At 40.8% G+C, this 22,807-nt stretch overlaps 1 protein-coding gene across 5 annotated transcripts in view; it reads right to left on the bottom strand.

The window, feature by feature from the left end:
- MAPK8 (mitogen-activated protein kinase 8) overlaps positions 1-22,807 on the bottom strand; it is a 125,929-nt gene that overhangs the window by 26,910 nt on the left and 76,212 nt on the right. For 4 of the 5 annotated variants that reach the window (XM_077823111.1, XM_077823113.1, XM_077823112.1 and 1 more), the window contains exons 3-7: positions 18,826-18,993; positions 14,269-14,398; positions 9,871-9,929; positions 9,612-9,750; positions 4,577-4,742 (exon numbers count right to left, since the gene is read on the bottom strand). In XM_077823111.1, coding sequence (XP_077679237.1) covers positions 4,577-4,742; positions 9,612-9,750; positions 9,871-9,929; positions 14,269-14,398; positions 18,826-18,947 — 616 coding nt within the window. In that variant the 5' untranslated portion in view covers positions 18,948-18,993. Of the gene's footprint in view, positions 1-4,576; positions 4,743-9,611; positions 9,751-9,870; positions 9,930-13,996; positions 14,062-14,268; positions 14,399-18,825; positions 18,994-22,807 lie in introns of those variants that run through there. The other variant, XM_077823115.1, reaches the window with a different exon arrangement.

The following is a 22,807-nucleotide window of genomic DNA, read 5'->3' as shown; positions in this document are numbered from 1 at the left end:
ATGCACACACATCAGACAGTTTAAAGCCCATCTTGAAGTTCTGGGGTTTGAAATAACATGTAATTATTTCCACAAATAGATTTGCTTGGAATAGCAAATATAAGTATATTTGTTTACATGTTTCATGTTGCTTGCAAGAGTCAGTCATTTTAAAGCTAGCAAACCAACTTGTTGTTTGAAAGAAGAAAGCGTGTTTCAGTAGTGCATACTTTTAGAGCAGAATTTATGGGTTACTGGCTAAATTCGATTAAGCAGGAACAGAAGAAACTTTTGCCAAGTATTTCCTGAAAAGTGTTTTACTGTGCAATTCTCTCTCCCTTTAAACAAAAAGGAATACAAGCAGTAAAAGATCATTTAGCATTTTAGAGGATCAGTTAACAAGATTAGTATGTTCCTGGAAGTAGTTAGACTAGAAATAATTGATTTAAAAATACTTCTCCAGCAACATCGGAACATAATATTGTCTGATACAAAAGAAACAAACACTCATAATAATACAAGTTTGTATATAAAAAGTTCTTAGACTTTCTGCCCTACCTCTCACTTTCTCTCAAAAAACCTCAACAACCGTGGAAGACATCCTCACTGAAGTACAAGTTTACTTTTTACAGGTATGCCAATTTTCTTTGCTACTGTTGCTGATTTTTATGCAAGAGTTTTCTTGAAATCAGAGTGGTGAATTTTTATTATTACTATTAGCTCCTTGTCAGACACTAGCTTAGAATTTCACTGAAGTAGAAAACAATGGGTTTTAAGTGAGAACACTTGCATAATAAAAGCATGTGCAATAGTACTGAGTTAAACAAACTACAAACAGAGCAACTTTTTACTCAAAATATTCCCTTTCCCCATGTTTAAGAGTTCCTCTAAAATATTACCTAAATCAATCTCCTGATTACAATCACAACTCTACAGATTAGGTGTTAAAATTAAGGGCCTGGTTCATTTTTAAAAAGTTTGTTCCTTTTAAATCCCAGATCATAATTACATGAGTTGTGGCATATAAATCGCCACTACATTTGAAGATTGGTATTAATATTGTCTTATAAACTGTTTTCAGGTATTTAAGACCAAAGCATTTTGGCACAAAACTGAAAAAGGTAAAATTTTGTTCTTGACAGTTTAATGAAGATTGTAAATGGTCGTTTCACCTGCAAAGCAACCCTCTGCTCTCATGAAGAGAAATGCACCCGAAACCTACTGGAGATAGCCTGGGCCCAAAATGATAAAAGTGAATTGTGTGGAGGGAAGAGCAACAGTATATGAGCATCAAGGATTTCTCTTCATGCATCGAAAGCCAGGGATTTTAACAGGCTCAAATGAGTTAATGTTAGAAACAACTTCTTTGCTCACCCTTCAAAATTTCCAGAAGTTTGCTCTGAAGAACACTGTCAATTACAAAGGTTTCTTTACAAAGATTCTGTGAAGCTAAAATTTAATCAAGCCTTAAGAGATGGTCTCAGGAAGTTTGGAATAAAAGATCTCAGGTCAAAGATGATCTCGATTAAACATTTTCATATCACTTTTCCTGTTCTTCTAATTGTGAGAAAGTGTCTGTTGTCTAAAATCCCTACATGAGAAGCACTTACTCCTAATTAAAATCTCAAGGGGGGGGGGGACTATGTTAAAGTGGAAGTAAAGTTGACATTACATATTGGTAATAAAGGGTAAAAATTTTACAGGAATGTTTGAATTTCCTGGATTTATAATACTTAGTTTCAGATAATCCCTGTAATGTTTTTTATCCTTAAATTACTGGCACACACGCTGAACCGTAACTCCATTTTAACAGTTTTTGGTCTGGAGCTTCTCTAATTTGTTTTTTAAAAATTAAGATTTCATACAAAAACACTAAACAAGAAACCCAAAAGGGAATGCTACCATGTGATATTTCTATTAAAGATGCATACTATCAACCTTAAATCTTTTACAGCTCTTTTTGATCAGCCAACGTGCAATAGTAAATCTGGTCCTTAATTTACCCAGTCCGTATTTCCAACATAAGTCTGTATTTCCACTTTTTAACTGGCCAGTGTGTTCTGACTCCTTTGGTGCACCGGGGAACCTGCCACTGAAATTTTAAAGTGTACTAATTCTTGTATAAGACGTCTGTACTCACCAATACATTTGCTCCATTCCAGAGTATGTTAGAAGGTAATTCCTGTCAACAGGCTGGTAATACTATTAGCCCCCCAAAAGACAACCCTTATTTATTTTTTAAAAAGGAAATCTGCTGCCAGATTGGGATTTACATAATTGTCTCATACCTAATTGTACAACAGGCCAAAACAACACAAAGGATGAGATGCTGCTTTTAAAGAATGCTTCTTTCTCATGGAAAAGTTCTGTTTGTTTTTTAAAAAGGTTTGCTTGTCCCTTTTCTTCTCTAATTAGCCACTTTAAAGCCCCAGAAAAAAAAGAAATAAGTGCCTGAGCTAGCCTGATCAGCTAGGTAAATTCAGAGCAAAAAAACCCTTCATCCCTTGCTAGCCTCACTCAGCACTGGCTTTCTAAATAATAACAATGCATAGCTCTTACCTAGCTCTTTATATAGCATTTTGGAGGAACATACACACTAATACAAGCTAACAGTCTTAGGAGGAAAACATAGCCCCAGCCTCACAAAAAACTATTCACTCACCCACCTGGAGTAACTTTTTCATCACTGTCTTAGGTTATGTCTACACTACAACTTATGTTGGCAAAACGTATGCCACTCAGGGGTGTGACTAAACCACCCCCCGAACAATGTAGTTACACCAACATAAGTGTCAATGTAGACAGCGCTATGTCGCCAACGTAGCTACTGCCACTCGCAAGGACAGAAGTAGTTAAGCCAACAAGAGAGCTCTCTCCCATTGGCTTAGAGCAGCTACAAGAGAAAGCCTCCAGTGGCACAGCTGCATTGGTGCGGTTGTGCTGCGGTAAGTTCTCTAGTGTAGCAGTAGCCTTCATAAGGGCAGCTGACTAGTTTTTGTTCCTAGGCTTATAAATATTAAACCAATCCGGGGAAATCAAGAGATGAACTGATTTGCCCAACACCACACAGTAGCCTTAACGAGCCTAGAGTAAGTTTTCAGAAAGTTTCCCCGTCATGCTGAAAAAAAGGTTTAGCTCCACTGATGGCAGCAACATTAGGAGCCCTAAAACAGATAAGCGGATGACTGCTGACAGCACATTCAGCACCATGTCATTTAACCATGCTCAGAGTTGGTCTAATCAATAAGGCCTGCAGCTGCTGATGACCCTTATAAATTAGTGAACTGGAATTTTTTCTTGCCCTTCTGCAATAGTATAGAACAGCAAATCTTCCAAGCTAGGCAAGAGACCTTGCTTCATCTTATTTTTAATAAATTATTTTTATAAATTAGGCCTCCCCATGGTGCCAACATCAGTGGACCTGAACTAGTGACAGCAAAGAAGAGAAATTGTTGCCCAAGGATAAACAAGGCTGCTGAGCCAGTGGCAGAACTGGGAACAGAATGCTGTTATTTCAGGAATGACAGCCAGGGTGTTACACATTCCAGACAGTACCTGAATACGTAACTTCCCTCAAACAAATGTTGTCTGGCACCCCTGTTACTTTCTTTTACTACTACTAATATAAAGAAAAGGAGTACCTGTGGCACCTTAGAGACTAACAAATTTACTTGAGCATAAGCTTTCGTGAGCTACAGCTCACTTCATCAGATGAAGTGAGCTGTAGCTCACGAAAGCTTATGCTCAAATAAATCTGTTAGTCTCTAAAGCGCCACAAGTACTCCTTTTCTTTTTGCGGATACAGACTAACACGGCTGCTACTCTGAAACCTACTAATAATATAGTTACAGATGAAGAGCCAGAGGAAGAGTATCACCAATTTAAAGTGATAAAAAGGCTAGCAAGAAAAGGGAGGGAGCGAACACTGGCCTACCTCATGAACTTTCTTTGGATCTCTGAACCTATAACTTGTTATGGACCCCAATAGAACACCTCTTAAAGAACATGCTCTGCATCATCATGGCAGTTGCCCTGGTAAATTCTTTTACACTCAACTAAAGAGGAAGCTAATTTATTAGAACTGGCACATTTTAAAATAGAAACAAATTAATGCCAGTAGTGAGTGGGCTCAGCTTGCATATCCCTCTTTGGAGTGTCTCTTTCAAGAAGTAGCAAATATATTCCAATGTAGCCTTTTCCTTTCTTATGTCACTTTAGGAGAAGTATTTGCAGTCACATTAGTTACCAACCTGCTCAGTGATGAACTCTCAACCCAAGATATTCTACAGATTAAGGCAGATACTACATATGGGGAAAGTGCATTTCTCAATTTTTGCAGGTGAAACAAACCATTGTCCCAAGTAGATTATTTATCTTTTTAAACAAACAAGACCCCCAATTTCTTTTTTAGATCAAATGTAAACATTTCATATAGGTTTTATTAAATATGAACTATTGGGTGTAACTATATTACACATTTTGGCCACAGTGTTACTTTAAAAAAAAGTGTCTACAGCTTGAAAAACATTAACATGTAAAATGTGGTGTGCCAAACAAAAAATAAAAGCTATGTCAAAGAAAGACTATATTTGCTGACCGTTTTCTTTGTATCCCATCCCTAGGATGACCTCTGGTGCTCTGTAGTAACGAGTCACTACATAAGGCGTCATCATAAAACTAGTTCCTGCAGTTCTGGCCAGTCCAAAGTCAAGAATCTTCAAAGTGCAGTCTGATTTTACTACTATATTACTGGGCTTTAAATCCTTAAAAAGAAACATCATACATGACTGCTAAGACAAGAACAAAACACTCTGCAGTTCATACCTTAAAGAAAATAACCACTGGCATAAAAAAATGAAAAACTGGGCCATTATTATAACTTCATTCTTCCAATTTTTTTTCTTGTATGAATTAATGTTTATATCTTCAGCCAACCAAAGAATTAAACCTCTGCTATTACTCTTCAGCAGTTTATGTAACAAGTAGGGGGAGAAAAACACAACTAATGTTACCAGATATATTAGCAATGTTTGAAATAATTTGGGGTTAGTATGAAATGTTAGCATTCAGACAAGTATTACAAATTGCTCAAGGGAATTATAGTACCAAAGGAGAACAAGAATGGTTGAATTATTAGAGATAATGTCACAGCAGGACTTTTCATCCTAAATGGTATTCAAAACACGAAGATTCTTACGATTTAATCAAGCAAAACTTTTTATAGTTAAAATGCATCTGTTAAAAAAATGAGTTACCCTTCATCAACTCTATTAATCAAGGTTGCATTACCTCTTGATTTGTTGTAGATATTTCTCTGAATGATCAGAAGGAAATTCATGCTTGCAAAGGTTTGGTTTGCAATAATGATTTGGTTGGTCATCAGTTAACCAACTTTAAGTTTCATAATGACAGAACTCTGAACTGCCATTGCAAAAACTTCCAGAAGTACTTCCTGCACCTTTAAAAACAGGAATCAAAATACCTTCAAAAAGAAAAGGAGTACTTGTGGCACCTTAGAGATGAACAAATTTGAGCATAAGCTTTCATGAGCTACAGTTCACTTCATCGGATGTAGTTCATGAAAGCTTATGCTCAAATAAATTTGTTAGCCTCTAAGGCGCCACAAGTACTCCTTTTCTTTTTGCAGATACAGACTAACACGGCTGCTACTCCAAAATACCTTCAAAGTTTCAAGGCACATTAGATGGAAGATTTGCAACTGAACTCTTCAACCAGATTTTGATTTTCCATTGCCCCTTTTAAACTCAGTCTCCCAAGATGCTTTACAAACCTATGAGCTACATACTCACACAGCATCTACAGAAGCATACAAAGCAACCATTTTGTTCTAAGCCACATCTTCCACACCTTTAGCTGTCAGAGAGCAAATGCTGGCCATAACATCAGAAGGTTTGTCCGAAAAAAATCATGAGATCTCTCATTCCCACCTAACTGATCACTAGAGGAGTGATCCCCAAAAGACAGACTTATCATGGGATATAAGACCAAGATCTGGCACCCCTTTGAGAGAGAGAAGATACTGATATAGGTAGTTTTTAATATGGTAATTTTCAGGCTTCCAGTGAGCCTCTCAGATATACAAAAATGCTGCAACACTTACTACAAAATATAAAGTAAATCAAACTAGTGTACAGGAACATGTGAAGTCAGTCACCTTCCCACCTCTCCCTAAATCACATGCTAGGAGAATGTTTTTGAAAATATGATGCATAATGAAGGCTTCTATTGACTCTAGAGATTAGTATTCTGCTTATAAGATACTCAACATTTATTTATCTTATTCAAGTGTGATGAGGCATTTCAGCTACTTAAGACAATACTTAGATTGTGCTGGAGTTGGGTTTATATCCTGTTTTAATAGTTACTGTTGTATATATGCAGGTTTCTATTATAGGGATGGAATAATTATAGGACCTCTGGAGCAGTCCTCTTTCCCCATCAATAAATTATGTGGCATCTCAGCCTGCCACAATATTGTTGTATTAACCAAATTCATTCTCTTCAAAATTGTGAGGCTAGAACTGAGGAAAGAATTTACCATCATCATCAACAGGAAATAATTCCATGCACACACTCACACAAGGATGCCCATGTCATTTGCACGCAGAAAGTTAATGCCTACAAAAGCATATTCATTCTTCAATTTCCTTCCAGTATCTGACCTCCAGAAAGTCTAGAAAATTTGAATGCAAATACAAATCAACAAGACATGTAGCCTAACATGCTTCAGAATTCTCATGGCTAGTACTGCCACAAGGTACATTTTAAAATCTCATTCAGGTGTACAAATATACACATTTTCATTATAGCAGGAGCTCAAAAGCCCGATGTGGGAGTGATGCAGTGGTTAGAGCAGGAAATTGATATGAAGACTCCTGGATTGTACATCCAACTATCTTACTGACATTCTGCGTGACCTTCAGCAAGTCACTCCAGACATCGCTGGGACTCAGCTCAATCACCATCTTCCAACTGCAAAATGGAGGCTAAAGCATATTTCTAGAGCTGTTGCAGATTCAACCCTTGTAAAATGCTTTGAGTATTCTGGGAACAGGTGTTCATGTACAAGGTATTAAGGTTAAGCTATCTATAGTCAAATCTATACTGAGAAGTAAAGATGAGAAAGCTATGCATTTTAATTATAAATGTGTGCACTCTGTACAATTTGCTTAGTCAGTAAAAATTGTGGGAGCTTTCCTTCATTTTTAGCTTTTACACTGTACATGTATTGTGTTTCTGGCATGTTAGTGCATATCACGCATGTTACTGCTTAAAGCAAGTATTTCCACAAGCAATGCAATATGTCCTGCATAGAAGCATTTATACAGCACTTTACACCCTCAAAGCATTGTGCAAATATTAACTCTCAACCTATATGAGGTAAACTTTACTAATTCATAGAGAAGCTAAATAACCCAATTACGCTTCGTTAATGGCAGAGCAAGATTTAGAACTCAGGAGTTCCTGACTCCCAGGTGCCATGACATACCAAAACTCCAAACGCACCACACACAACCACAGAAAAAGATAATATGGGATGAACAGTGCCAACAGGAAAATTGGCATTACATATTAATGATATTGTTGCTGAGGACCTAAATAAAATCACTGCTGAAACTGTGTGTTCTACATAAAGCTAAGGTCCTTTGCAAATAATCCCTTTTCTTCAGAAGGTTTGTTGTTATCTGCTTGATAGACACAAGGAACACTAAAGCTTTATACCTTTAAGTACAAATGATTAATCGATGCAAAATTAAGCAATGTAACATTTTTCATGAACAGCAGGCTGATCTTAATATGTCATAATATGAGGACCTGCAGGTGAAATTGATCCATCTGTGTCATTCAGAGCCATTAACACATTTAACGCATTCAAAGATCATTATTTACATTTGTGCTAAAAGTCTGCCTTGCCAGAACAGGTTATCTTGTGAATTTATGCTGCGAAGCAATTCAAATGCTTCAGGAATGTCAGTACAAATTCTAAATTACAACTATCAGGAAGCACTGAAGCTAGATTTCCTGATTTTCAAACTATCACCCACCACCAATAATATCTGGAACTGAACTGAACACTGTAGTGGAGAAGTAGCTCCTGTTATAACTAGGACTGCATAAATGTTTCCATTCACCTGCAGGTTCTCGGAGAGCAGGGGCTCTGTGTTATGGTGTGCTTAAAAGGTCTGAAAGGAGACTGCCCTGCAACTCCTAAAACTGACAGAACAGGGGCTCCCTCCTATGTATTTCAACATGGGTTAGGGGAAGGCATTCTTGCCAAGTATGTCCATTCTATTGGGATTTCTTTTCCTCAGCGAAAAAACCCTAGGAAAATCCATACTATAAACCTCTGAAAAAGATGAAGCTTCTAAAGCTAAGCACTCAAAAGACAGGAAACGCCAAGGTTGCATGTGTGGCCTTTCTTTGCACCCCTGGGTGGATGCATTATGATGGAGACTTTGACGACACAGAATAGTGTCACAAAAATCATACAACATAGTATGAATCAATTTTTGGCACCATCATAAATAAAGAAATGCAATATTCTATAGTTTTTTATCTGGTATGCTAAGGGTAATACAAACACTGAAATGGAAGAGTAAATGGAAAAATAGTAATAGCACACGAAACTACAGGTCAAGTACAACAGGGTAAGTATATCAGAATAATAATAAAAACGTTCCTGGCATATACATATCCAAGTAAATTACCTTGGATAGCTAACTGTCTCATCCCCCGAATTGCACATAAGGAAGACTGCACTGCTGATTGAAGAGAATGTATAGTATATGGGTGCTGAAAAATAATTAAATGCATACCGAGATGGGACCTTATTTAAGAAGTCAATACACAGATATATATAATTAAATATTGTAACAATGAAAACAGAATAAGCAAACAAAGTATTATAAGTTGCTACATATTACTAAGATTGTAAAAAATATATATATTTTATTTTAGAAATCATACACAATTATGTTCCTGTAGACAGTACTGTAATACATGGACAACTTAACTTCACAATTTCCTGACCCGAGTGCCTAATTAAGCTACCTTGACTTAATATAAACAACACAATGAGGAAACAGTTGGGAGGCTTACAGGATAGAATTTTCCAAGCTACACAGTTGTATAAAGTTTCACTCACAGGACTAGACAATATTTGATTATGCAGAGAATTTTAGAGATGTATAATGTGTTTGTTATTTTAAAAAAATGCAGAAATAAAGATTACATTATGATAGTTTAAAAATATATGGAATTTCAGGTTTGGTTACCAAAAAACAAAACAGAAACTTAGTTGGTTTAACCAATTAGTATAAAAAGTCACTCTTTTCCAGGTATTCTTTCCTTCTGATATCCACTGGGATAAGAATTCTACTGCAAATTAGAGGAGATGATGCAACCTATTATACAGATTTTGGACAATATAGTCTAGCCAAATTGAGATCCAGTTCAGGATGGACTCAGACTTTTGTTTCAAATTTAAACACACACAATGCAGTCTTTGAAAGTATATATACAGTTTCCATATTAATAGAATTTTTCCTGGCTCCTTAATACTGAAGGCAAGAACATTAGGTGGATTTTAAAAAGTATAGTATACCACTAACCCTATGGATAATCCCAGCTGAGTGAAGATGCTTGATACCACACAGCATCTGATAAAGAAGGTACGACATTCGTTCATGGTCTAGCTCCATCTGAATCACTTGGCAGAGATTTGCATCCATGAGCTCCATCACTATGTAACTTATGAAACAACAACAACAACAACAAGTGAGTAATTAGAAGATAAGGTGTATTGTCTGAAGTCCATTCCACTGCATATGTTTGTGACAAGTTACAAATCTGGGTAAAAATTAGACTTACACATCTTGAAATTCTTCCAGAGATTTCTGTGGTGTGAACACATTCAGCAGGCCAATTATCTGTGGAGAGAAAAAGAAAACTCACAAAAGGTCAACAAATAGATTTTGCTTACCTGTGCAAAAACACAAAATTGGTGGCTGGAAAGAAGTAAAACTTGACCTAAGAAGTCTCCTGATCATACAAGTGAACTTTGCTCTCTAGTACGCATAATCCAATAGTCATTGTTAAGAATTGTGTTTACCAGCTTTCCAACTGTTGCCAACCCTCCAGGATTATCCTGGAGTCTCTAGGAATTAAAGATTAGTCTCTTTACTAAGTACTCCTGTTCTTTTTGCAGACACAGACTAACACGGCTGCTACTCTGATTTCTAATTAAAGTTATGTCATGTGATGAAACCTCCAGGAATATGTCCAACCTAAACTGGTAACCCTATTTCCAACCTAACCTCTGAAGTCAGAAGCTACAACACTTTTGCACAGTAACGCGCATGATCACTGGCAAAGTGCATGTCCAAATAAACTGCCCATGTATTAACAGGATGAAGCGACACAGGAAGGTTGAAAATCTTCTTTTGCGCCCTGGACAACTGGAAGAACTGAAGAGGACTCTGTGCCATACCGGAAGTTTTGTGGTGTTCAAACTCAAGGTGAAATATAACTTCTAAAAGAAGAAATTATAACATTCATGGAAACTGAGTGATGGAAGTAAGAGTTACATTGCCAGGCAGCCAGAACGACAGATTAAAATACTTCAACTGAAGTGAACGGGTTGCATACAGGTTCTCTAAGGACAGCTACTGCAGGGTAATAATCCTTCAAGAGGTATGGCAAGTTTACCTGTAACATAATATTTCATTAGAAATTAATCCAGAGGTAGATTAGGAAGCACACTCAGTGTTTGTGATAAATCAGTGGTGCACTTCATTTAATAAAGAAAAGCACAAGAATAAGCGAGCAGAAGAGGAAACCAGAGCTTCCAAAGGAAGGATGGCTGGAAGAGGAAGTAGCTTGAGTGTTTGCATACAAGAAGGGCATGAGTTACTACTAGTCACCATGATTACTGATGCTGTGTATGAAGAGGGAACACAGTTATGCTGAGCCCAAGCCTGTTATCTTCTAGCTGAGGGACAAAAAATGACATAAGCACCACCATACAAATATCAGATCTTTGTATGCTTAAATCGGACACTGGATTTACCATTTCATTGCAGGAGGGGCTAACTGTTTTACAGTTAAGGTAACTTATAGTAGAGTCATTCAAGCAACCAATTTACTGCTTTTATAAATGCCACACTATAATTCCCACCAAATTCAGCATAAAAAGGAGAAGACTCTGATGCATGCAAGATCAGAATATTTTGGCCAGCAGTGCTGGGGCTGTGCTTGTGCCCTGGATGTCCTCATCCTCTCCCCGACTTAATCGGATTACGGGCAAAGTAGGCCCCAACTGTCCCTTAATTCCTTCGCCAATCGAGAATCCAGATGGTACAGGACTCCATAGTAACAGGGAAGGAGAACAGATCACGGAATCCAAGTGGACACAACATCTCAAAGAACCACAGATACTGTAGGATAAGTCATCGTTCTCTCTTCCTAGAGTGATTGTCCACATGGATTCCACTTCTGGTGGCTAGCAAGCAGTGCTCTCAAATCAGGAGGTAGGTGCTAGGAGTCCTAGTTAAATGAGGATTGCAGGACAGCTCTACCAAAGTGGGAGTGAGATCTTGAGGCCACAACTAAGGAGTAGTGCTGGGTGAAAATGTGGACTGATCCTCATGTAGCTACCCTGTGAATTTCTGAGATGGGCATGCTTTTTAGAAAAGAAGCCAAAGCTATCTGAGTCCTGGTAGAATGGCTTCTAACCTGCATGGGTGGATCTAATATAGCTATCTCATAGCATAATTTAATACAATTAAATATCAATGTAGACAATCTTTGGGTGGATATTGTTGGACCTTTAATCCTGTCTGCAAATGCTACAGACAGCCTGGGAGTGCTCCTGAAGGAGCTGTCAAGGTAATTCGAAAAAGCCTTGATCACATCCAGGGTGTGCATTTTGGTTTCCTTCCTGATTACCGCAGGGAAGAAAACTAGCCAAAAATAGACTCCTCAAGTGCCCATCATTAAGTGAAACAGCCACATCACAAGAGAGGCAAGTTTTGAATGCTGGGGAGTTTGTTTCAGCCATAGCTGCTAAATCCCAGTACCAGGGAAGTCCTTAATATAAGTTTTGTTTTGCATTTTTTTCTTTTAATATTGCCAAAGAGTATAAAAAAGAGAAAGACATTATGCCAACTATGCTATTTATTTATGTATACACACACACACACAGGGGTATCAAGATCACACAGCAAGTAGATAAGTAGATCTTGCAAGGCTTCCCATCTTGCAACCATAGGTGGCGAGAAGGAACTGAAAGATGGTTGGCCCCATGCACTCCTTGTGCCCTCAAGTGGGGAAACACTAGGGCACCCAGGTTACTGGTACAGCCCCAAAGGACATTGCTGCAAAAGAATCAGATCTCCTGTGCATTGAATGCCTGCACACCAGAAGTGGAATCCATGTGGACAATCACTAAATTATAACCCTACAGCAATCAATGTTTCAGAATTAACACAGGATGTTCCAAAGCAGCTTTGTGAAGTTCAGTGCAGTTTAAAGAGTTTAAACATGGTTAAGATGTTATTGCTCTGCGTCAGAGTGGTGGTCATACATTTACCACCTCCTCTCCAAACCACACACACATACATGTATGAAGGGCCTTTAGAGTAAGACTAGCTGCACTGTGCTTTAGAACTAGTTTGTTTTCTCTCCAGCCCCTGCCTATGCTTCCAGACTGAAAGGGCTGGGATGCTGCTTCAGCGATATCAGAGGAAGAACAGGCAGGCAACTGATAAACCCTGCCCAAGCAGAAGCTTCCCTATTACAGGTAAGTACAATAAGACAGTTTGAGGATAGAAGCCAACTTCCACAGTTGATAAGCGATATCTGCCAACTGCAGTGAGTGGATGGGGAATGCAGCGCAAGGTCAAGCAACTGCTAATCATCAAGAGTCACAGAGCAGAAAGGGCCCGTTGTCATCATTATATAGTTTGTGGTAACATCCAAAACGAGCTTGGAAGTTTCCATACACAGAGGGTAACAATCTCTGGCTTAGAGATCATACAGGCAGTATTCTCAGTGTGGCACTGCAATGGTGTCTGTGGTAGAAGGAAGCTTCTCCTGCAGATGGTGGCCCTCCTCGCCTATCAGCCTGAGAAAGCTGGAACTTCCCACATGGGGCTCAGGAGAGGAGGTGGTGAGGACAGCATGCTAGAGGTCTGCTCTGGGCTAATTTTAAAGCCTGACCCAGAGCTAAACACCAACCCGAGCACAGACAACCCAAACCCGACCCAAGAGTGTTGAGTCATTTTCAAGTCAGACCTGAACCTGACACTTCCCCCCGAACCTGCGTCAACTTCATCCTGTCCTTGGGGCTCGGCCTTGTGGGGGCTTCCTGCTCCACATTCCTCAAGCCCACAATCCATCTCCAGCCAACTCCTGGCTGTGAGGTTAGCATGGTGGTGACTGCATACCCCATTCCTGGCAGCCACCCTTGACATACTGCACATGCTTTGGAAAAAGAGGCACTGAGACTTGTCGGCACACTAACACCGCAGCACACAGCGCAGCAAGGTGGCGGTGGTTAGCAAGAGCAGGACACGCAGGAGAATGGCACGCGGCTACTGCCACGCCAGCCCCAAGGCAAAGAGGGGGTGATCAGAGATTACCCAACCTGACCTGAGAGTGGCAAGGTTTTTAGACCCAATCTGACCTGAAACCAACACTTGTAGTTGGATCCCACTGGGTTCAAGTGGCGTATTAAGGCTCTATAGCATGCAGCCTCTAGCGAAGGAAGGAGCTGGCTCCTACCAGCTATCTCCAGGGCAGTTCTGAGAAGCAGCCACTTGGCCTATCAGTACCTCTCCTGCTCTGCTCTGATTTTATTGCCATCTCCAGAACCTGAAATGCTCTGCTGTTGTCCTGCAAGACCACCTGGCCCACTTGCGCACCAAAATCTGCTGCCACTTCTATCCCTCCTAAGCAGACTCTTTAGCAGATGCAGCACAGAAGGGAGAATGGTTACCTGTAGTACATCAGCCAATTGCCTGCCTGTACCACACCTAGCAGAGCAGCACCATGACTCCAGCCTTCAGCCTGGAAGCAAGGGTGGGGACAAGAGTTAAGGAAAAGCACAGTGGTGGCACTCTGAAGCATCCTCCTACACTTTATATGCACACAGGCCACCCCTTAAACACATCTCTACCCTATGTAAGGTGTTACCCTCTAGAGCCACCTATATGGTACCTGAAGACCTTTTTCTTAACACAAACATTTAAGGCAAGATGCTTCACTTACATTTTTGTGATTTACACACTTCATGAGAACAAGCTCTCTGTAGGCTCGTTTAGCATGGGTTTGATTCTGAAATGGCCGGCTTAGCTTCTTGATTGCAACATTTCGTTCCAGGATGGCATCATAGGCTGCACTGCAATTAAAAGTAGACCGTTGTTATATCATTTCATGGGTTCAAAGCACTTTATAAATTCATTATTCCTTAGACATGCTCTTTCATCTCAGAGAGAAGGAAGAGCATTGTTCCCATTTCACAGATGTAAATCTGACACTGGTTAAGGTACTATCCCCAAGGTCACACAGCAACTCAGCAGGTGATCCAGAATTCCCATTAATATTAAACTCCAATACAACGAGTGTACAAGCGAGAGTCTCCCTCATAATGAGCAATAACTGTGTTCAGAAAAGATTTTCCAGCTTCACAGTTTGCCAGTCTTACACAGCTCCATCTCCTCAGACAGTAACAGGAACTCAGAGCCCCAAAACATCAAAGCCTCCTTAACTGAAGCCAGAGAATTCCTGCTACATGCCAATGGACATCAAGGCATTGTAGATTAGACTACATAAAAATACAAAGACATCAAACATGAGAAACATGTAGGTTTTTACCTAAAATCTACAAAAGGGAAGGAGCTTCTGCCATCAGGCTAACAGCTCCAGAGTGCTTAGGTACTCTGCTAACCACAATTTTATGGTACCCTGGCCTCCCAACTGGAGAAGCCACCTGAGTGGCAATATTACAATACAAAGGGGGAAAATGGGTTCAGGAAGACTTAACTGCCTGACACCACCGATTTTCCTTGATGATGAGGAAAGTTGAACGAGTTGCAAAAGGATTCAATCCAAATTTCTTTCTATTTATGGCTTAAATTCAGGACACTAATATTACCTATTAACACAGGCTGTTAACTTCAGTTCCGTTATTTTTCTTGCTACTGGTGAAGATCATTACAAGGGACAATTCCCATGCACATCACCACACCTCTGTGACAGGCAGGCACTGAATTTGTTTGCTGCAAGACGCAATATGACAGCTGTATAGAGTCAGTAGATATTTGTCAGATGCAAAGGTCTTGGCAGCTGTGCATTACCGAGGGTCACACGTTCAGTGAAAATCGGCTACCAGCAAATGTTCAGTGGTTATTAAATTAAAACTAGCTACTTTAACAAATATGTTATAAATCACCATCTGATTTGGACCATAGTAATCCAAAAAGTTAATCAAGACTGACTGGACTCTAATGAGAATAGAAGAAACATGAACACACATTGGAGATTTGCATTGGTTTGAAGTCCCCCTTAGTAAAGATGGATTTTTTTTTTTAAAATGATGGATGGATGAGGAAATGAAAAGTGAAGAGGGGTGGGCGGAGATGGATTCCAGTACAGGATTCCTGCAATATTGCATCAGTCTTTGCACCCCTGGATCACTAGGACACAAGTCTGTGGTGTCTCAGTCTACCTCTAAGTGCATGTTACAGTTGGTCCCCTTTGCTTGCACCCTAAAATGCTCAGATAACACTGTGATGGGAAGGACACAAGGACAGACACATACAAGGATTGCACTGGACTAGAGACTGAACTCCTAGACTGTCTCTCCAGGTAAGGATGGAGGCATGCAGGCAGGGCAGATAGTTGAGTTGATGTCCGCATTGTATGCATTCACAGAAAGGCAAAAGCTGGATGTGGAAGAGCCCTATTTGGGCATCTAGTTCATGCTCCTGTCAATACTGTCCCCTATTGCATATGGTCTACTTTTACATGCACTGAGTTAGAAGCTGTGATGGGGATTGTAATGAGACAGAGTGGCCTCCCACTGAGCCAGAGAGGGAGGGATCACTCTCTGAACCCAGATGGGTGGAGCCAGGCCATGATCACCCTTCCCACCAGAAGTCAGGAGGCAGGACAGGAAGTATAAAGGGCAGGTCCTCCTGGAGCTTAGTTTAGCTGCAGTTGCCAAAGGAGACAGATGCCTCCTGCCCACTCCTGAGCTGGGAAACTGCAGCAGATCCCTGCCAAGCTGAACACTGACGAGAGCTGCCTGCTGCCAAGGCACGGAGGAGTTGCTGGGACTGCCACTGGCATTCTACCCAGATGAAATGGAGGACCCCCCATGGATCCAGGTACACCCTAAGGGGAGGGTAGGAAGTGGCCCAGGGGCAGCTGACCCCAGTCTGGCTGTGTTGCTGCCAGAGACCCCGTCAGCATGTTGCACCTGGATTCCCTGCTGACCCAGCTGTGAAATACTTCACCACTGTTAAGGTCCTGGGTCAGGGCCTGGTGGAGTCAGGTGGGCTGGGCTCTCCTATCCCCGGCCACCCCACCCCAGGCATGGCAACCTCCCCTCTCTAAGCCAAGAGGCCTATGTTTGTCAGCTGGAGCTAGGACACCCAACACCTGTGCTGCCTTGCCCTGACTGTAGGCTGGAGCCTTAAACTGCTGCCCCACCCTAACTGAGGGCCCAGCCTTATAGACTTGTGCTGCTCTGCTCAGATCATGGACCAGAGCCCCTAACTGTTTGCTGCTCTGTCCTGACTACAGGCCATGGCCATAGACTGTTTGCCGCCCTGCCCCGACCAAGGGCCTGGGGCCCAGAGACTGATTTGTGGCTCGGTCTGGATTGCAGGCCAGAGCCCTTGTCGAAGCAGTGCTTTGCTAATTCTCTGACTGTGTGTAACGTTCAGTGAGGTGGAGTGGCCTCCCACTGACCCAGAGTGGGAGGGAACTACTGATAACCTATGACAGGGGTTCACATCATACCAATCTTGAAAGGGTTAATGAGGCTGAGAAGGGAGCCAATTAACTTAATAGGTCACATCTGAGGGGAATTAGGCTGGATGAACAACCCCTGGATTGGCAACAGGGCCCAACTGAGAAGGGACAGATGGGATTATGAGAGAGCCAGGAAGTTGGCAGCAGAAGTGGCTACAGTCACTCTGTAGCCTTAGGGAGAGAAAGGAGGAAACCAAGGGGAGAATAGAAGCAAATCATAAAGAGAGCACCCCGAGTTGCACAGAGAGAGGGGCAGGGCATATGGATGAGCAGCAGAAGGAGGTCATAGACCTGGCAGAGCTAATCCCCAAAGTGGCCGGGAGGAGATGCCCCAATAGTGCATGAACCCCGTGACAGGAGCCTTCTGCCTTTTCCCTTGAGAACCTATTGTACAGTCTGGATGTTCTTCCAGAAATTCAGCCTGAGTTTTCCTTTGAACTCATCCCATTGCACTTAGTAATACTCACTTTTAGTACCCTAAACAATTCCTCTTCCTCACTGTGTCTACTGCCTTCAAGTATTTGACAAGTATATCTACATTCCCTATCCCCAGTTTAGCCATGTTATGTACATTTAGATTTTACTCTCTATCTATTTAATAATTCTTAATATGCCTTTCTGGTATTAGGGGCTCCAAACTGAATATAACTGCGAAGAAAATTGTCGCTGTCCTTATCCATGAGAATGTAGACCCACCCAGAATTTACATTAGCTCTTCTGCTACCACATCACAGTGCAAGCTCCTATTTTACTTTGCTGGCAACTACCAACCCTAATACCACCTTGTTCAACATCGTTACTCTTCAAGAGTCTCACTTGCACTACTTGCATTTTTTCAAAGATATTAGCTTTCCTTTGTCCATATGACTCTCAGAAATTTACACAGTACTTTATAAATACAGATTATAACAGGTTCCATTGTAGAGGTTCAGGCAATTTTATTTCTTGCCCATATTCCTAACTTCATTAAGTGTTTTGTCATTTCTATGTCCTCTTGGTATCTGCATTATCTCCTGATTTAGTATCAGCTGAAAGCGAATGCTCTGTTTACATCTTCTCCCTGATCATTCAGAAAAATATAAAATAAGCCTGGACCTAACACTTATCCATGGGGCAATTCCAGTTCTCTGCCTGAAATTACTATCTTTAATCTGCAGCCCTCACCTAATTTTCAGTCCATATGGCACTGTTCATAACCAAATCAGTTAAGGTAGCTTTAGGAAATCTGGCTTGAAAATATGTCAGACCTTCAGTGTTTTTGTGGACAGACAACATCACAAGTACCAGCTGGCTGGTCCTGGGGACTGATGAGCAATGGATTCACTCAGTTTCAAGCAGCTACCAAGCTACTCTGAGAACTGTAAGCATGTACTACACCAAGAGTGTGCAAACAAAGAGCAATGCTGGCTTCTACTCCATTGCAAACAGGGCTGGGTTAAGTCATGGGGAGGGGAAATCAGTTTTTTAGCACTATCCTAATCTTCCAGGCCCTCATTTGTTTGCCAAATTACAGAACTCTCTCATAACTGGCAGTGTTTGTATTGAAGTGGCTCCAACCTTGAACTGAAGGCGATGTTCTAGGTTAGAGGCAAGATGCACTGGTTGAATTGGAGAGGGAAGGGGCATTACATGTCATTACAATTAGTTCCTCACTTTGAGGATCAAATTTTCTCACACACACACACAATCCTACTGTCTCTACCCTATCTTTCAGTAAGATACAGTAGTCACTTTCAATTTTCTCTTCTAAATTAAGATTATTTATGCTCAAATTTAAAGAAAACTTACCATACTATTCCTTGTGCCCCTGATCCTATAGGTTTTAAATTCTGATATCGTTTTAGTACAGTGAAAGTAGAATCTCCAATCTCTACGCTGTAGAAATTGCTGTCACGTTTGCTTCTGCTCATGACGACAATTTTAATTAGAGCGCTTCATCCAAAATTAACTCTCAACCTGTAAAAACAAAAGAAAACAATTGTCAAACTTTGGTTTTCTAAGTATCAAATACAAAAGGTTACCTTTTCAGAGGATTTCTTCGCCTAGATCCACTTTTGTCAATTGTATAGGGAACATCTCCAATGAGATGACACTAGATCTGCCACTCTGAGGTTTAAGACTGTAAGGCAGGGGTTCTCAAACTGTGGTCCACGGATAATTCCCTCTAAGGTATGCGCCTGGGTGGCCACACATGAGTGAATGAAGGGCCACTCACCTAATTAGTGGACTTGCACAGGCATGGCTCCACCTTACATGCGTGTCTTCTCCAGGGTCCAGGCACCTAATTAGTGAAGTGGTGGCCTTGGGGGGGAAATAGGGGAAGGGGGCAGTGGGGTGAGAAAAGGGGGTGTGGGGAATTTGAGACATGCAGGCCTGCGGTGGCTGGAGAAATAGGCGACTTTCCCCAGCTCCAGGGCTGCGGCTGCCAGGAAGAGACAGACCTCCTTCCCAGCCCCAGTTCTGTGCCCGCTGCGGTGAAGGAGAGACCTCCCTCCTCCACAGCCCCAGCCCAGGAGCTGCCACGGCAGGGAAGAGAGGGCACATCCATCCCATTAGAAAGGTAAGACTACTTGTATTAAAATATGAGTTGTGTGCTTTTAGTTATAGAACAAAACATTTTTTTTTTTTAATATGGCGCTTTTATCCAAAGTGCTTTACAGTAGTTCGCTAATGGTACAAACATTCGGAAAGATTAAGTGGTCTGCCAAGACCCTCACCAATTTTCAAGCGGTCCATGGAAAAAAGTTTGAGAACCACTGCTGTAACGTCTTCAGGACAGAGACAGTGTCTTTGTACATATCTGTCCAGCCCCAATCTGGATCAGGGTCCCATGAGGGACTATTGCAATAGAAACAAACTATTAATATACCTCCTGAGGCTAAAAACTAAATCCTACCTAACAGAGGCCTACCACAGCATTGCACTCCCAAACCTGAAACAATGTGAGACTGCAAATCAAAGAGTTCCAGGGAAGGAGTACGATTTACCTTTTAACCTAATAAGAGTAACTTTCAAATGCCCTGGAATTTAACAGTTTACAAAAACTGGGGAAGAGGTCTGATTAACAGACATGGACAAAAAAAGAAGTGATCAGTGAAAGGAAGGAAAAATTTTTTATCTTCCTTCACAGGAAGAAAGGAAGTCTTACCGTAGGATACATATTCCTTAAAGATCCCTAGGTTAAAGTTGCACTAACAAAGAGTCAAAAAAAAATATTAATGTTACGTTATGCAACCTTAACTCTCCTCTTTTCTGTATAGGCACTGCCAGATTCTGAGATTAAATAATATTTCTCTCCTCTCTCCTGTGCATGGTTGTGAATGAATTTTGGATGAATGCTAACTGTGCAATTTTAATGTTTTAATACAGGTTTTGTGTGGAATTAATAGTCAATGGTCCTTAGAAGGGTATCTAATATTAAAACCTCTCACACATTTGATTAGAACAAGAAGTGTTTGACTCTAATGGCTAAGAAAGAGCATGCTGTTTAATACATTACTTTAGTCATTTATTCAGCTGTTTAACAGAAACAATGACAGGTTCTTAGGTTCTATGCAGCATTTTATTTATTTGTATTATATATACTTGCGTTATTTTAAGACATTTGAAAATGGGGACAATGTTTGATTCAGAGAGAGAATCAGAAATTGGTGTTTGTGGTTAATCTATATACATAGAAGTCATACTTTTAGTGTAATCTATTAATGTGTTCTAAACTTAGAATTCTTCAAGAATCTAAAAGTTCAGCAAATTCAGTTCTCAGTTAGCTGTTCTGAATTCAATTCAGCTACCAGCTCCAATAAAATAAAGGGAACTACAGAGGACTAAAATGGTGTATTTTTAAATTATTTAGTATATTATATAATCTAAAATAAACTGCCATCATGGGCATCATCTATCTGAGAAGAAAGGCTTGTGAAACTAGCTCTTTGCAACTGTTAAATTGTATCTGTGTCACACAAACCTCAAAGGCTCAATTCACTAACTATAGGAGCTGATGTCAGCTCACTGAAGAGGATGTAGAGGTTCCCCTTCATCAGCAATATGGAAAGCCTCACTGGAGCAGACAGGACTGTCATGAAGACAAGAAAGGAAAGCTGTGTACAAGTTCTGAGCCCACACCATAAACAAAGGATGGAGACAAGTATACAGATCTGTATTTACTTCCCTTCGACCTGTAGTACATGACTCCACCAGTGGCTGCTCCTCCTTTCTCCTGCTCTGTAAATGCTCATCAGGGTTTTTTCTTTGGTCTCTCTCTCTGCTCATGGATGAGCTTACCTGCTCGCCTGGCTTCAGCCCCAAGTTATATGGTGACAACTCCCACATCTCCCACCCTGTTCAGCCTCCAGACTATGGCTTTCTGACAAGTGCTTTTGTAACTCAAACCTAGCACAGTGAGCAGTCGCTGCCTCTTCCCACAATCCGCTCATCACCCTTCTCACTGTCAATCCTGCTATCCTAATACCCATGCTTGGTGTCAGCTCAGATTCCACTCCCCCACACGGAGCCTGGCACCAGTTTTGTTGGGTCTCTTCCTTTACAGCAACATCTCTAAAAATCTGTCCTGTCCTCCTCATTGCTATGTCATCTCCACCTCCACTACAGCAACAGGTTCCTCCCTGGCTTCTCAGATGGACAACTTGCTCTCCTCGACCACACCCAAAATGTTGTTTTAGGGATCATCTTCCTCATGACCTATTTGAAGTGCACACAAATAACACTGCTGCTCAAATTCTCTCACATTCTGCATCCCTAACCTTCAAGGCTCTGCACAACTCCATTCCTTTTTCCACCTCATTTTGTCCTATTTCCCCCCTTTACATGGAGCAAAGGAAACAAGCCCCCAAACTGTTTCCTTTGTATACTTGGGTTTTTCTTCCAAGATTCCACTAACACTTCAGCCTTGTTATATTAAGGGATAGCCACCAGGAATCAGCAAAATTGCACAGTCAACACCAGCTAAGCTGCAATTTACATCACTTGAGCTTACCTTCTGTATAAACAAGGCTGTAGTAGTTTCCCCTTCAGTGAATGATTATCACCTTTTGTTTTGTTTTGTTTTTAGGAGGAGGAATTTAAAAAATACATTTAAGAAATAAGCCACCAGAGAACAATACAGAAACAAATGCATCATGTTGAGACTGGACCTTCATATAGTGCACCACTGCATTCCACAGCTGATTCCAGACCCATGAGATTTACCACAGAATCCTCCTCTCCTGGGGGGGTACAACTGTGAGCCAGAATTTAAGCTTTTATTTTTTAAAATACAATTTGGTTCTAGCCCTCATAGCTGTCAACATAACTTGCGCATGAACCAACCAAACTGAAGTAACATTGTTTTTTTCAGTCACTGTATGAAACAATAGTACTAAGAAGCATGAACAGCCCCAAGTGTCTTAATTCCAAAACCTAATGATAATATAAATGTCACTTTAGTTTACTTGTTTTAGCACAAATGACCAGGAAATGGTCACATTTCAGCCCCACACAGCCTCTGGTGGCATATTCGTTAAAATAACTACAAAAACCCTTTTGGTTTAAGCCATTCAAAACATTCATTTGTAGTTCCATAGTAGATACATCACCGCTTCAGTCTACAAGGCTGAAGTATTTTTATAGTGTGTCACCCCCTACCATTTGTGGAGCTTGAGTGAGCAGATAAGTGCTGTCTAAAAGGCACAAAGCAGAGGCAATAGTTGGGGAACTAAAATTACCTGCTAATCTGTCCTTGAGACCCACCCCAGTAGTAGAGGCTAGGACAGAA

Source organism: Eretmochelys imbricata, chromosome 7 (assembly GCF_965152235.1).
Source record: "Eretmochelys imbricata isolate rEreImb1 chromosome 7, rEreImb1.hap1, whole genome shotgun sequence".
Lineage (NCBI taxonomy): Eukaryota > Metazoa > Chordata > Testudines > Cheloniidae > Eretmochelys > Eretmochelys imbricata.
The sequence above is the reverse complement of the archived record's forward strand: the minus strand, read 5'-3'. Positions and strand labels throughout refer to the sequence as shown.